A 15,308-nucleotide genomic window follows, 5' to 3' on the forward strand; every position below is an offset into this window, starting at 1 on the left:
TGATTGAACCAGTGCTGAATTGTTATGAAAGTTTATCATTTGCACGTGTAGATAACCCGTGCACGCCCAGAAAGATGCATTTGACAGCACACGAGAACTGAATTGAGCTCTCTTTCACGTCTTACGCTTGAACAGACAATTTCACACAAAAAAATTATGTCAAAATGACTTCAATGCCACGTCGGTACCGACATTTTAAAAATCTGACGCTTTAAGCACTTTGGAGTGGATTCATAAACACCTCTGAATCTATTAATGTTGTAAATAGTCATCAGTAATGCTCTTCACCGAGCGCTTAGACACATGGAAGCGTTTAGACGCCTGCTTTCAAAATGCTTCCATGCGTTGATCATTGTAGCCAAACACAGACATATCCAATAAGCGCATCAACACAATGGACCATCAGAGGTGCTTACGAATCCGCTCAAAAGCGTTTTAAACGGTCACATTTTTAAATTTTCAGTACTGACTGGTACCGAAGTCAGTACTTTTGACAACTCTAGAATACACAGTTATGGTACTCAGAGTTATGTTTTATGCAATTATTTTGAAACAAGAAACATTTCTAGTTTAAACATTAAACATTCCTCTTTTAAAGCAATAAGTATTAGCTGTGTGCAAAATGAACCACATTTGGTTTTCGATCACTGAAAATGGGTAAACTTCAACCGTTTGAACATGGAGCTGCTTTGAGATCCCCCTATCTATGGGACTGAACTATAAAGGGCCTTCAAAATAAAGATTTCAAAAGGAAAGTTTGTCAAAAATGAGAATCAAGAAGGATTTTAACATATCTTGAATACTTTTAGAGTTACAGGCATGCAAACTATGGAAAACGAATATTTATGACACTGATCTACGGTATGATCTATGAAAGTTGATAGAAAAACACGAGATACATTTTTAATTTTGACATTAGCCTATTTGTTCTTCAGAATCAGATATTCCTCTTTGAAAAAAAAAAAAAAGTATCAGCTGTATGCAAAGTGACCCACATTTGGTTTTTGACCACTGAAGATGTGTACAATTAATTAACCAATTTACTCACGGAGCCACATTAACATGTCCATATCTCTGGGATTGAACCTTCAAGGGCCATTAAAATTAAGATACCAAAAGGACAGTTGGTTATGGGCTGGAATTTGAAAGGATATTCAGATATCTTTAATACTTCTTGAGTTACAGGCATGCAAACTTGAGGGGAAAAAAAAAAAAAAAAAAAAAACACAAGAAGTGCTTTCACCATCACTGTTGGCACATAATGAAACAAAGGTTGCTAAAGTCAACAGATTTTACTAATAGACCTACCAATCTCTGTGTAAAAATAAAATAATGATGCTACCATCTTTCTAAAGTCATTTTTACACCCCTGTAAATTGGCTCCAAATCTCAGGTGAAAATGGTCATTCTATAAAAAAAAAGTGGATTACTCAGTAAATATACATCTGTGACATTTAATATTTTAGCTTTCATCATTATTCATGGTAGTCTTTCTACAGAAAAAACATTAACACAATCAGGGAAGTTTCCGAAATTAGGTTGATTTGACACGGAATGACCCTATATTATATTTATGTCAAATTTTTTTCATTTGCATTGTTCTTGCATTCCATGTAAAAAGTCTGACGAGTAAAATAAAAATGTACTAGCCAATGGCGACTCGAGCTTCAGTGTGTCCACAGAAGGTTAAATATTCATTAATCAGCCTCTCCAATACCTCGGTTACAGTCAAAACTGCTCCAATAACCATATCTAGTCTATATCTAGCCAAGTAACCACATCAAGTTTAGTTTGCAAAGACTGTTGCAAAACTCTGCACATATTAAGAAAGTCAAATCTAGTCTCAGCGGTGCAGGATAAAACAGAAGAACAGATGCTGTCATCATGACTCTCGTTTAGCGGCCGCTCTCCATCCCCCGTTTCAATAGCCAGGAGCTAATTGCACTCTCCTGCCCCCTCACCAGTAGCTCAGAGGCCTGCAGCGTCCTCCTCCGCCCCGAGAAGTGGAACAGGATCTTGGCTTTCCTGAGAGGAAGCGCTCAAAGCTCACGGCTCCTCTCTTCGCTTCCACCCAGCCTCGGGCGAGAGTTGCCAAGCTGCTCCTTGTAACTCTATCCATCTTACAGAGCGGTGAACGCCCATTCAGCATGTCCCAACAGGGGATAAACCCTCCAGTCAGCACCCCATGACAAAAGCAGGGAGGCTCTGATGAATGAGAGGCCATAGACTCGACAAGCTTTGCATACTCATGGATACAAACCGCAAATTCCTCTAGACTTTCTGGGGAATGTCAAAAAACACTGTCGAGAACGTTCCCAAACAAGAGAGGAGAGATTTAGAAGAGATTATATAGCCATGTCATTTCTAAGAGGAAAAGATCTAGATAAATACAGGAGTAAATACACCCACATCCCAAAAAGATAAGCCCCGCCCCCAGGTCAAACACATTAGGATGAAAAAGTGCTGCTGGGATGATGTATTTTTGTACGCCGAAACCCGCAAAGGAGTTTGCATTTTATAGTCCTGAAGGTTTATTGAATGGGTTTTTGGTTAAATGCCTAAAATGAGGTCTGTGGTGAACACAAGCTCAAGATATTTTCACGTTTTATTCTACAACATAAAATACATCAGCATCATTAACAGGTAAACTCATCTACGCACTAGTCCATAACCACAGCCTCATTGAGTTTATAATCAGGGAAAATGTATTTAAACCAAAACTGAAAGAGTCGTCGGATGCTTAGTGATAGATGTTGAAGTCATGTGACCATTGTGTAGTTCATTTATAGGCTACGTTTAGCTTTTGACTTCTGCCAATTGTCTTTACGCTTCAGAATTCATAAAATTCATTTCTGAAGATTATCATGATGAACAATCTATGTAAGAATCATAAGCTTTTGTTAGTCACAGACCTTATTTTCTGGAATAATCCAAAAGTCAATGGAAAAATCCTATTTGGGTTTTTGTCGAGGGATTCAGAGTGATGCGAACTTACGTTTTGTCCTACAAAAATACGCCATCCCTGCTCCAATATATGAGTACTGATGTTGAAATGAATGCTACGAAGCCAAAAAAAAAAAAAAAATTATATATATTTTTTTTTATTATTTATTTTTTTTCTGGTCCTAAAATAGGCTTTACTTTCTTTATGCAAAATATGCATTCATTTGTGTTTGATTTATGCATTGATAAGCATTGATTTGATTTCTGCAAAATATACACTAATAATAAAATTAACACCACAATGGAAAAAAATCATAATGGTCCTGAAACAGACTTCATTTTATTTATGCAAGATGTGTTGATATTTATGCAAAATAAGCACTGATTTATGTTTATGCAAAGCACGCAATGATTTATGTTTGATTTATTGAGCGCTGATATTAAAATTGTCACAAGGCAAAAATTATAATGGTCCAAAAATAAGCTTCATTTTCTTTATGCAAAATATATTGATATTATTTATGCAAAGTATGTTACTATTATTTATGCAAATAGGCATTGATTTATGTTTGATTTACACAAAATAAGCATTGATAAAGTCCCCCTGTAGTCAATAATTTTAGCTCTTAAAACTCATCTTTGATCACCAAAATTACATATTTAAATGTTTTTTCCTGTGATTTTTTTTTAATGCCTTAAAATAGCTTGAATGTAACTCTACACCCTTGGCTCATTTAATATACATGGATCTATGAATATGATAATTAGCCCCGCCTCCACTCACTCGCACAGGCTCAGAGATCCACTCGGTCAACTTACTGAGTTAAACGCTGTACAATGGAATCGCTCTTTACAACGTCAGACACATAACAGCAATTAATCTGATTAGTGTTTTGCTTGACCACGTTATCAAATAGCTAATAATGTGTTGCTAATGTTACAAAAAACCATGTTGACATTCACGAGTCAGACAGCTGCCTTCTAACAATCAGTATCCTTAGAAACGCTTTGAACACCTCAGAACGTCAGTGGAGAAAGGCTTTTAGTTCATCATAACTTCATAATATGCATCATACACCCGCCATATTGCTAAATCTACATGATTTTTCATATCAACAGAAATATATACCAGCAAAACTCCCTTGCATGGTCAATTAATGATATGCTAAAGCCTGCCGACACGTTGACGTGATTGGTTACAAGGTAGTTTGTGACGTCAGAAACACCGGTGATTTCAAACGACTGTCTTTGGTTCACTGCAGTTTTAAAGAGAAAATACTCAGCAATGGTGTTGACATGAGTTTGCACATAAAGCATATTAAAAACACCACATAGATATATATTTACAACATTAAAAACTTGATTTTCACCACAGGGGGACTTTAAAACTAAAAACATAATGCAAAACATCATAATGGTCCTAAAATAGATTTTTGTTTGTTTGTTTTTTAACATTTCAACTCAAAAGGAAAAACATAAGACAACAGATTTTGGAAAAACTGTTTTCATGAGATTCAGACAAGTATAGTTTCCAAACTGCCACAATGAAGCTTTCAAGCACTTCTATCAACATTATTTGAATTTCAAAAAGTGTTTCATCAGACTAGTTAGATCTGGTTTTTAGATAAGCCAGTCCATAAATGTCACACAACAGAAACAAATAGTAGTTTGTCGCTTCAGGTCAATCGGACATCCACTCCTGTCTTAGCGAATGGTCCTGAGCCAAGATAAACCCGGACCAGTGAAGCTAGAAGTTCAATATTTGACTTGCACAGTCACGGTTGATGTAATAACTAAACAACCAATGGTCAAGGAGAACATATGTAAAGTCAGTCCTTGTTTTTAAGCCCATCAAGCCTAAAGAACACAGCGCTGAACATCTGCTGAATGCAAATGCAATAATACCGGCCAAACAGATTAAGAAGCTGCAACTTTAATTGACAAATGAGCAAAACTACACTGGGGGGGAATAAAAAAAAAAAAAAAATAGAAACCATTTTTCTTAAATTGCCTAAAAAGCTCAGAAACGGATGGCCTAATGTTTTGTACGCTTTGCACACTCACAAAACTGTGCTGTAAAGATACCAAAGAAGATACCATGGTATACAAAAGGCAAAATTAGCTTTTTTGAAAATCCATACTGGTCGAAGACTAAATCTCTAGAAGAGAAGATCTTCAGAAGACTCTCGTCTGCCGGATTATTATTTAATAGAGCGGTTTATCATGATTAGGTCAGACATGAATATGCATCGCTCTGACAGGAGGCGGCACAGAGGGAAGCCAGAGGCGTCCGTGTAAAAACAGCACAAACGGCTTATTCGTAAATAGTTAATTCAGCATGTGGCTTTAACGGCAACAGTATAAAACCTGCATGAATCACTGAAATGACATGCAAGTAGGTCAGCGCAGGTCACAAGGTACACAAACACAAGAAATTAAAACCTGCCACAATCCTGGTGATTTCATGTATGATTCATTGCACATTATTTTTAATGAAACGGTTTATTTTCACATTATATCAATCAAAATATAACATATTTCCTTATCTGCTGATTCTCAGCTTCTTCCTGACTCTATGCAACGCCCACTTTTGACCATCCAATCAATTCCTGAGCCCACATTTGTCTTTGAATATCCGGTTTCACTCGGAAACTTGTCAGATTACAAAAGTGAAATGGGTTGTTTCACATTGACTTTAAAGTTCAATGAAACAGTATGCATATAAAGTTTGTTTTGTTGCTTGATTTTCTTTCATTTTATGACTCCTGCCTACAGCAAGGTAAGAAACAGTCCAATACTGGCTTTGCCACCACAGCGCTTTATAAACACCCCGTGGCTTTGGAAAGCATCCAGCGCTTCTGACACTGTGAAATATGATATAACAATAGAAAATTCAAAGGAGAATTTCAGCTGTAGAGAAGACACATTTTAATACGCTCACTGCACTCTGGAAACATGCATTGTTTCTACAGTTATTCATTTCACAAAGTCTGACAAAAATGACTTCGACAAGTTAGAAAAATCAATAGGATGTCAGCAAGCTGGACCTTACGCTTGAACTATTGTGAAACAATATGAACCTGAACAAATAGCATTTTCACTCTGACATTTAAAGGAAAAATTCACCCCTAAATGAAAATTCAGTCATCATTTTCTCCCCTTCATGTGGTTTCAAACCCCATTGACCTCAAACATTAAGACCAAATTCTAAAATGACAAAAGTGCTATCAAGCTCCAAAATAAACAACAAAAAAAACACCCTTTGTGTGGATAATCATGGGGGTTTGGAACAGCATGACAAAAAAAATCAGAATTATTTCAGAAATTATTCTTTCAGAGTAAAAGTTTCTTTTCAAACACAGTAGCAACTTTAAATAAGTTAATCAAAGCTTAAAAAAATAATTTTGCATCTGATGTGCAGCCAAATAGTAAGCTACAAAAAGTGCATAATGTTTATTATATATAATATACATGTCAAGATTCATCATAAACAATAACTAATTTCAACTTTAAATGAGACAAAATATATAAAAAATAACAGTAAATCTGACATGCACAGCAAAAAAACAAAAAAGTAAGCTTAAAAAATTGTTTAAATAAAAAATGCAAATATTCCAATAAACGTAAAGCTAGATTTTAACACTTACTTTTGGGGAAAATAGTGGTGTTTGCACATGCAAATCTTACTGCCATGATTACAGGATATTGCTATGTGATTGCTAAGGTGTTTTGGGTGCATGTTTACTAGACCAAGTCAAAATAAATTCCATATTTTTAGCTTTCTATAGGCTGAAAATCACTTAAAAGCACACCTCTCTTCAACAACATGATTTGAGGAATCATTCATTTGCAGTACAAACTGTGAGAGTGAGTTATACACCAAAGTTTGATGCTTAACAACAAATATCAGCAATAATAATAATGATTTATTATGTTTAATATAAAAATAAAGCAAGCACTTTACCATTAAAACACACCACTCAATAAAAAAATAAAATAATTAAAGCCACACTAATAATAATGTTTACTAATAACTGAATCATGTTTAAAAGTGTGTGTGTGTGTGTGTGTGTGTGTGTGTGTGTGTGTGTGTGTGTGTGTGTGTGTGTGTGTGTGTGTGTGTGTGTGTGTGTGTGTGTGTGTGTGTGTGTGTGTGTGTGTGTGTGTGTGTGTGTGTGTGTGTGTGTGTGTGTTCAGAGTTTGTCATCCCTATGTGGGAGTGAAACTCATTCTGATACAAGAGGTTTCACTACCACACCAGAAACAGCTCTAATGATCATTGATTCACCAAGACAGATTCAGGAACAAACCTTCACTATAGCACAGTCAATGTCTGTATTCCACCTATCAAAGCATATCGTTGACTGAAAGACAAAAGGTTCCTTTTATCTGGATTCAAACCAGCAGCTTAAAACAACTGTCACAAAAACAGAGCAGCAGAAAAGAAGCCTGAGCACTCACTGATAAGTGTCAGTTCAGAAAGTGACACGTCAATAATTATCTGCTGATACGGATGTATGGATTCTATGGGATTAGGGAGACTGGGGCTAGTTGTCACACTCAGGGAAAGTTGTCATATGTGCTTCATATGCGGTTTCATTTTGCATTTAATGTGCACAAACATGTGTGACAACATGCCCCACTATAGAGTTCAATGTGTTATATAAACTATATCTTGTTGCTATACGTTTTACACTTTACTGATTTATATTGACTTTCACTGGAATAAATGTGACAACTAGCCCCGACTCCCCTTTAGCATTAGGCAACACTTTTATCCCAAGTGACACTAATTACAGGCACAATCCGACCAGTTGCAAACCTACAATCACTTAGGCTACACAACTCTGGAAGCCTCACATAAGAAAAAAAAAAAAAGATTGATGATCATGATATAAAGTCAAAGCATACAATGTAAAAGATTTGGGAGGTCAAAACTTGCTGCATTGAATATTTTCAGTTGGCTCAATTAAATTTTGTGAACTGAAGGTCTTTTAACATCGACACTTTAGTTGAACCAACTGAAAACTTTCAATGCAGCAACACAACATTCTGATCTTTTACAGCACACAATCATATGACACACAATAAGTCATGTAATTATTAAATAAAGTCAAAATTATGAAATAAAGTCATTATGACAGAAAAAGTTGCATTTCTATGACATTTCTATACATAATAATGACTCAAATTTGAATCGTCATTATAACAGTATGTCAATTTCGACTTTGTATCCCTTAGTATGTCATCATTTTTACTTGTTAGCCTACTTTTTAATCCCATAAATATAACTTGATTAGGATTTCCCAAAGCAGTACTTTTCTTGTGTGTCAGAAATTGGCTTCTATACACAACAGTCAGTAACAAGAGTCTTCCATGCGCACATCTCACCTCTTTGACTTTCTCTCTCCGCTGAAGCGTCTCGGAATCAGATGGCTTTCCCTGGTCCTTCCCCAAAGCTGGTTTCAGCAGGCACTTTTTAAACATCTCATAGCTGAAAGCACTGCCGCGCTGGCCGTTGTGAGCGGCCGAGGTGACCCGCTCGTCCCTGGCCGCCGGTTCGTGCGCCCTCGCCGGACTCCACTCGTCCTGCGCTTTACTCCCAACAGATCTCTCCACAGTTCTCGCTCCATGGGTGACCGAGGGCTTGCGGCTCACTTTCAGTTTGACATTCGCCTCACCCCCCTTTACACCCGCCCGCTGATGCTCTTGATCCACGGGCACCTTTTTGGAAAGTTCATTGTCGGAGCCTACGGTCACCGCTGGATTCTCGCTCTTGGAGAGGAAGATGCGCTTCAGACGCACGGAGTCGGGTAAAAAGAAAAGAGCTCCGAAGCACAGAGTTACCAACCCCGACAGGAACAGCAGAAAGACGAATTTCTGAGACAGACGAAGCCCCATGCCCGATGCTGAGACACCGGGTAACTTTCGGAACACCATTTAAATTCTCAACTCGCGTCACGCACGATTATACTGTGGATACACGCTATACTATGCGATCAAAACTTGTCTGGTGGTTAGAAAGCGCAAGCGACAAGGCTGTTGTGCAAACTGAACTCTCTCCTGGTCAAAGTGTCTAAATCTTTCGGAATCAATCGATTTAATAGACCACAGGTGGCGTCAGCACATTTGCGCACAGCAAGAGCGTCATTGCGCATCACTGTGCGCTCACTGCTTTAAAACCTGCTTCCTTGAGTTTCAGAGCAGTCATGCAACATCTCATCTGAGAGACCAACTTGAGACTTTAACGTCTTAAAGCAACAAAACGTTACGCACTTTCTAAAGATGATGATGCTCACCAAAGAGATGAAATTAAAGTAGCATATATCTACAGCCAAAATTCAACACATTAACACACTGCTTTCTAAAAATGACAATGATGCTCAATTAGGCGTAAATGCAAAACCTAAAGTTAAAGCAGCATTTAAGTAGTCTATAAAAGCATGCACAGCCAACATGCATCACATATTAAATGCCTTATATTAAAAGGCGAGCAAAGTGCCTGCAAACACACTAAAGATGATCACCTATGAGACCTGCTATAAAAACAAAAGTTAAGCAGCATTTAAGTGGCCTAAAATATCATGCAAACCCAATGCATTTATCAAAATGCAAGCGAATTTCCTACAAACACAGCTTTCTGAAGACCATGCTCCACTAGCTGACAAAACGTCCTTTATAAAAAAAGTGAAAGCATCACATGAAATGCCTTATATTAAAGGGCAAGCATCACTGTGCTTCCACACAACTGCTTTCTAATGATGCTGAAGACTTACAGCCAAACAGCGCAACACTGAACTTTAGCAAATTAAATAAATATGACAACCCCCGAAATTGCAACCTCATAGGTTACTTCACAACATCTACGCGCGTTTGGCACAGTGCACATCCCTCCACGAGTCAAGAGCTGCAAAAATACATCCAAAGATCAAATCAAGAGTGTCCGCGAACCGATGAAACGCCGAAATTCGGTCCAAGTGTTTGGTAAAACTGTTTTTTTCCCTCGGTTTATGCGCCGTGCACACTCTCAACTCTTCTATGCTCCGAAAGTCTACGTCCAATGCATGAAGGAGGATGTTTGTGCTGGTAAAATGTGATCGACAGATGGATGGGTCATTCTTCGGAAATGTAATCTAATGAAAACACGCTGTATCTTGCCATTACTGCGCGTTCTCTTCCGCGCTCGCCCGGTTTATCACCAGAGAAAGACGGAAGAAAAAGAACGCCGATGAAAGCCGATCGCTGCGGGGAATTCTCTTGCTGTAAACGCCTGGAAATGAAGCCGTTATGATCCGCAAACAGACGGCGAAATAGAGCTCAGTGACTCTCCGACTATCCTGGGCGGTCTGCTGCAAACGCCTTTGATCAGCAGCAGCAGCAGCGGCGGCGGTGAGGGAGAGCGAGTCATTAACGGCGCCGCACGAGCGCAACAGCAAGCAGAGACATCCATCGTGTGGCGTGTTTGGGTATAAATTTGGAGATAGTGGTTTCCACTATCCATATGTATTACAGTGGGGAATACAAGTTTGTTTTCAGTTTCAGTTCATTTTGGCGATTTGGTGTTTGGAGTGCACGCTCTTAAAGGATTAGATCACTTTACAATTAAAATTTAGCTTTAATCATCCTCAAGCCATCATATCTGACTTTCTTTTTTTCTGATGATCGCAATCGGAGTTATATTAATAAATATCCTGACGCATCCAAGCTTTATAATGGCAGTGAACGGGACCAACGAGAATGAAGCTCAAGAAAGTGCATCCATCCATTATAAACGTACTCCACACGGCTCCGGGGGTTAATAAAGTCCTTCTGAAGCAATGCGTTTGTGTAAGAAAAATACCCATATTTAACACGTTATGAAGTAAAATATCTAACTTCAACCAAACCACTATCCATATTCAACTTACGATGTTGCATTGTTAAACAAGTTAAAGCTGCAGTCTGCGATTTTTCCTCTTTGTCACCATCTCTTGCTTGAAACCTGCAATTGCAGTCATATGCGGAACAGTTATCTGTGCAGCTCATCAGCGCGGATGAATCTGCTGCTTGCTGTCAGTCACCGTACCGGTGTGGATACTGAATATGGGATCACAGATTCTACGTCTTGAAAGTATGACCAATATAAGAATTTTCACTGGAAAATATCATCTGAATAAGTAAGTAATATGTCTGCCACTTTTGTTCTGACCAACTGAGGAAAAAAGCATTAGGCCTACAATAAATCATGCTGCCAATGATGATTAAATCCAACGATCACTTAGCTCAGATCATGCCAAACCATGCAAATTATTCTTACTGTTATACTTTCTTCTCAAATCATTAATGTTAACAACATCAGCATTGCTATGACTATGTGTATATTAGCGTTACCATTTGCTTTTTGACTACGGGTGAGTCTCCAATTGTCATTTGGATCTTTCTGGATTACAATCCACCATCAAAATGATAAATTTAATTTAGGGCTGTCAAAATAACGTGTTAATTTCGATTAATTAATCTGAGAAAAAATAACGCGTTAAAAAAAAAAAAATAACGCAGATTAATCCATTCCATATTGACCTTTGAACCTGGAGCCGTTCTCGTGCGCGCGAGCTCTTTCAAAGTAAGCACCGTCTTTGCACTCTCTCTACCTCAAACATAATAATCGAAATCAACTGACACAATGCTAAAAGTTCGTAAGACCGAATAAATGTTTCATGAGGCGCTTTCGGAGAATGTTTTTCCTGAATAATCGTTGGGTGTGAATAGTGCTCAAAAGAACGTCACCTCATCTTCTCTGACAGGCACGTGCAGCTGACATAAACCACACTTTCAGTAAACGAAAAGAAAGTCCTATGAAGTGGTGAAGTGTTTTCTGTGTTGACAAATCTTTTGCGATGTCCTAATAACAGTCGCGATTCGCACGCAACGCGTCAATGTCCGCTAATGTCCAATTCACGACCTAATGACTCATTTGAACAGATTTATTTTAATGAATCATGACAACAACTGATCTGTCCACACGGTCTATAATGAATAATTTCCTCGAACAACTCTTAAATGAGAACATAAGTGTGCTTACCCCATTTAGCAAGAGTGGTTAGTAAAGTTAGCCTTAATAATCCATAATATTTTCAGGTTATTTAAATGACAATGTGTAGTAAATTAGGCCTACCTATAAAATCAGTTAGTTTAGACTGGAGTGAGGTGAAACCAGATCAAAGCAAGCTGTTGTTAGCTAGGTGCATTCAATTGTATATGGTAGAAAATTTAGTAATTTTATCAGTTAATATAATGACTGCGTTCAGCACTCGGTTAGTGAGGTCTGATCGCGCTCTGACAGCGGCAGTGATGTCTCGCACATATACTTCAAAGAGTGCTAGACATCACTGCCGTTGTCAGAGCACGATCAGACCTCACTAAGCGAGTGCTGAACGCAGTTGGACATAGTGGCGTATTAGAGGTAAAAAATGATATAAATACTGTTCGGTTTCTCGCACAAACGATCGTTTCGTATCTTAGGACATCAATGTGTCGTCACGAGCTGCAGGGTTTAATTTGGATTTGTCTGTCGTGTTTTTTCGACACTTATTGATAGAGTTCCCATTCACTCCCATTTTGACTGACAGACGGCAACGTTTGAAGTTAAAAATCATCATTTGTGTTCTACTGAAGAAACAAAGTCACCTACATCTTGGATTTGTCCTTCTACATTCGACCTTCTTCAGGCTTAGTTTAAATTAACTTTAATCTGGAAAGTATAAAGAAAACAATGTTTGAATAGAGTCATGCAGCATATTCTGGACCTGTAATCCATTCACTCTTAAGAAAAGGTTCTATTTAGAACCCTAGGGTTCTTTACTCAATTTTATAGAACTCTTTATGCCAACAAGGTTCTATATAAAGAAAAAATGTCTTACTTTCAATGGATTATTACATTTTTTTTTTTTTTTTTGTAGTGATAAAGTATGTTTACAAGCTGCCTAATTCATAAAAGTAAATGAATTAAAATAAAATTACTTAATTAAAACTAAATCCATAAAAGGTATGAAGCACCTGATAGAACCCTTTAAGGTTCTATATAGAATCTTTTCTTGTTGATATTCTGCTTGTTGTGAGAGAATGTTTAATCACACCACAGGCATTTTGTCTAGATTTAACTTGTTTTAGCTAAGCAAAACGATTCACAAGTTTAAAGCGAATAAGCAACAATCAAGGCAATCCATACAGAAATTCAACAGATTTTCCAATCAAACTGGACGGAGACAGAGAACAGTTTTCCTGGAACAAAATAAGACGAATGGTCCTGATTAATCTGGTGTTGATCATTAAGTAAAAACAACCAACCACAGCAGAAACAAAGTTAGTTAAGGAAAGGTCAAGAAGAAAGTATAGTGCAGTCGGCAGCAGAAAATTTCCACTCTGTGCTGATTGTTTAGGTCTCGCGGGACGGCTGTTTACAGGCCATTCCTAATGGGAAATAATTATTCCCAACACAGGATGTTTAATTTAGCTGAACAGGAGATTCAGAGAACAGACAGTGTGTAAATGACCTGCTCTACAAAACTTCACGGCAATAAAGTGATGCTTTGATTGCAAATATGAACACAAGCCAGTATGTTTACTCTCTGGCATTATGAATTTTAATATCAAAGTGTTTGACAGACAGTGATTTTGCACATACAGCTCCCTATTTAATGTTCATATGCATGAATAAGTTTAATATTTAAAGTCACTACATATGATTCTGGTTTAAAGTCACTGCACATGAGCTCCTAAGCTTAAAAATTAAAGCAAATAATCTAAGAGGATGTTAAAACACTGAAATTAAAAATGTCTAGCCGGAAAGGGATTCCCTCTGGCCATGAATTTGGAAAATGTTTCCCAAATGCTCAATATGAAGCATAAAATACTCACCATATGCAGACTTTCATTTTAGGTTTATCGGTGCAGATGCAACAGTCTGATTCATCATTTGAATATCTCAGTAATGGGATCTAAATATCACAGAAAGACACTTATATCAGCACTCAAGAACAATCTGGGGCAAATACTGTAAGCATATCGTGACGCAAATAGGTCACATTAATCTCACCAGCCATAACAAGTTTCATTTCTCTGCTTCTCAGTGAGTCAAAGCAATTTAACAGCATCCAAACAAGAATAAATAAACAGTAGCATGGCCAAAAGAGCTGCTGTGTGGTCTAAACTCAACTTCTCAGGCTCAGTCTGGCATTACTCAGAAAAACGTCAGGATTATGAATGTTAAAGAGAGATGGGGTGTCAGGCTCATATTTTAGTGTCACAGTCCTTAATCAAAAGAATAGCTGGAACGTGTTTAGCAGCATTAGATGCACAAATCCCAGGTTTCTTTGAAATGAAAACCATTAGTTTTTTATGGCTTTTGTTTTAGTTAATGAAAATAACCCTGAGGGAAGGTAAGTAAATAATCTCATTTCCATTTTATTTTTTATGCAAATTATAGGCCTACTGTTTACTGCGATCTCAAATATTTAATGCTGTAAGAAAAAAATAAAAATAAATAAAAAATCTAATTAATTTGATCAATAACTAGCCCTGACTGAATGAGCTTAATATAGACAAAATCTGGATTTTGATCTTTAGGAAATAACAAATCAAGGAATACAACTGCATTTAGACAACATGGTTGCAAAATAATAATAAAAGAAAATATAGCTCATCAAATGATTAGTTTGACCCTTTGAGGCTGATGAGGCTGATCAGACATTTGATTATTTTGTAAGGAGTTTCAGACTTGTGTTGGACTCCATCTGTAGAAAGAGCCTTTTCTATTAATGAAACAGCAGCGACCTCTGCTGGTCGTGTTGTGCATGTGCATCTCAGTATATCAAACTTAGGCTGCATCCGAAATCCTATACTTCCTTACTATATAGTAGGCGAAAAACAGTGTGTGACAAAAGAAGTGTCAGAATTCACAGTACTCATAAAGGACGGAGTAGGTAAAAGTAGCCAGATGATCTACTACTTCCGGCGAGATTCTGAACTGTGCATTCGATGGACATTTTCTATCCTATGAGGCCACAGGAGAGGATTTGTGAATGACAGTGAAGTGGCACAACTGACTCTGGTGGGTCACCTGATAATAACAAAATGGTGAATGTTATACGACCAGATTACATTCATACCATATAGAACATGGTATGAATGTACAGAGTTAAATCAGCTCTGCTTAGAGTACATATGGTCCCTCTCTAAATAGTGTTAAAATAACACTAAAGCAAAGTTAAAGTTAATGAGATAATTAAGCAATTAATTAAGTGATGATTGTGCATTAGTGATGAACACCTGCTGTTAACAAGCAGAATCACTGAAAAAAAGAGAAACAAGAACTACAACTGACTTCA

The 15,308-nt window shown here is 37.4% G+C and overlaps 1 protein-coding gene across 4 annotated transcripts in view; it reads right to left on the bottom strand.

Annotated features, from left to right (window-relative positions):
- Positions 1–10,312, bottom strand: part of LOC137037550 (mannosyl-oligosaccharide 1,2-alpha-mannosidase IA) — a 266,100-nt gene extending 255,788 nt beyond the window's left edge. For 3 of the 4 annotated variants that reach the window (XM_067411616.1, XM_067411625.1, XM_067411633.1), the window contains exon 1: positions 8,335–10,311. In XM_067411616.1, coding sequence (XP_067267717.1) covers positions 8,335–8,883 — 549 coding nt within the window. In that variant the 5' untranslated portion in view covers positions 8,884–10,311. Of the gene's footprint in view, positions 1–8,334 lie in introns of all 4 variants that reach the window. The other variant, XM_067411608.1, reaches the window with a different exon arrangement.
- Between the last annotated feature and the right edge of the window lie 4,996 nt (positions 10,313–15,308).

The sequence above is a fragment of the Chanodichthys erythropterus genome, chromosome 2, assembly GCF_024489055.1.
Source record: "Chanodichthys erythropterus isolate Z2021 chromosome 2, ASM2448905v1, whole genome shotgun sequence".
NCBI lineage: Eukaryota > Metazoa > Chordata > Actinopteri > Cypriniformes > Xenocyprididae > Chanodichthys > Chanodichthys erythropterus.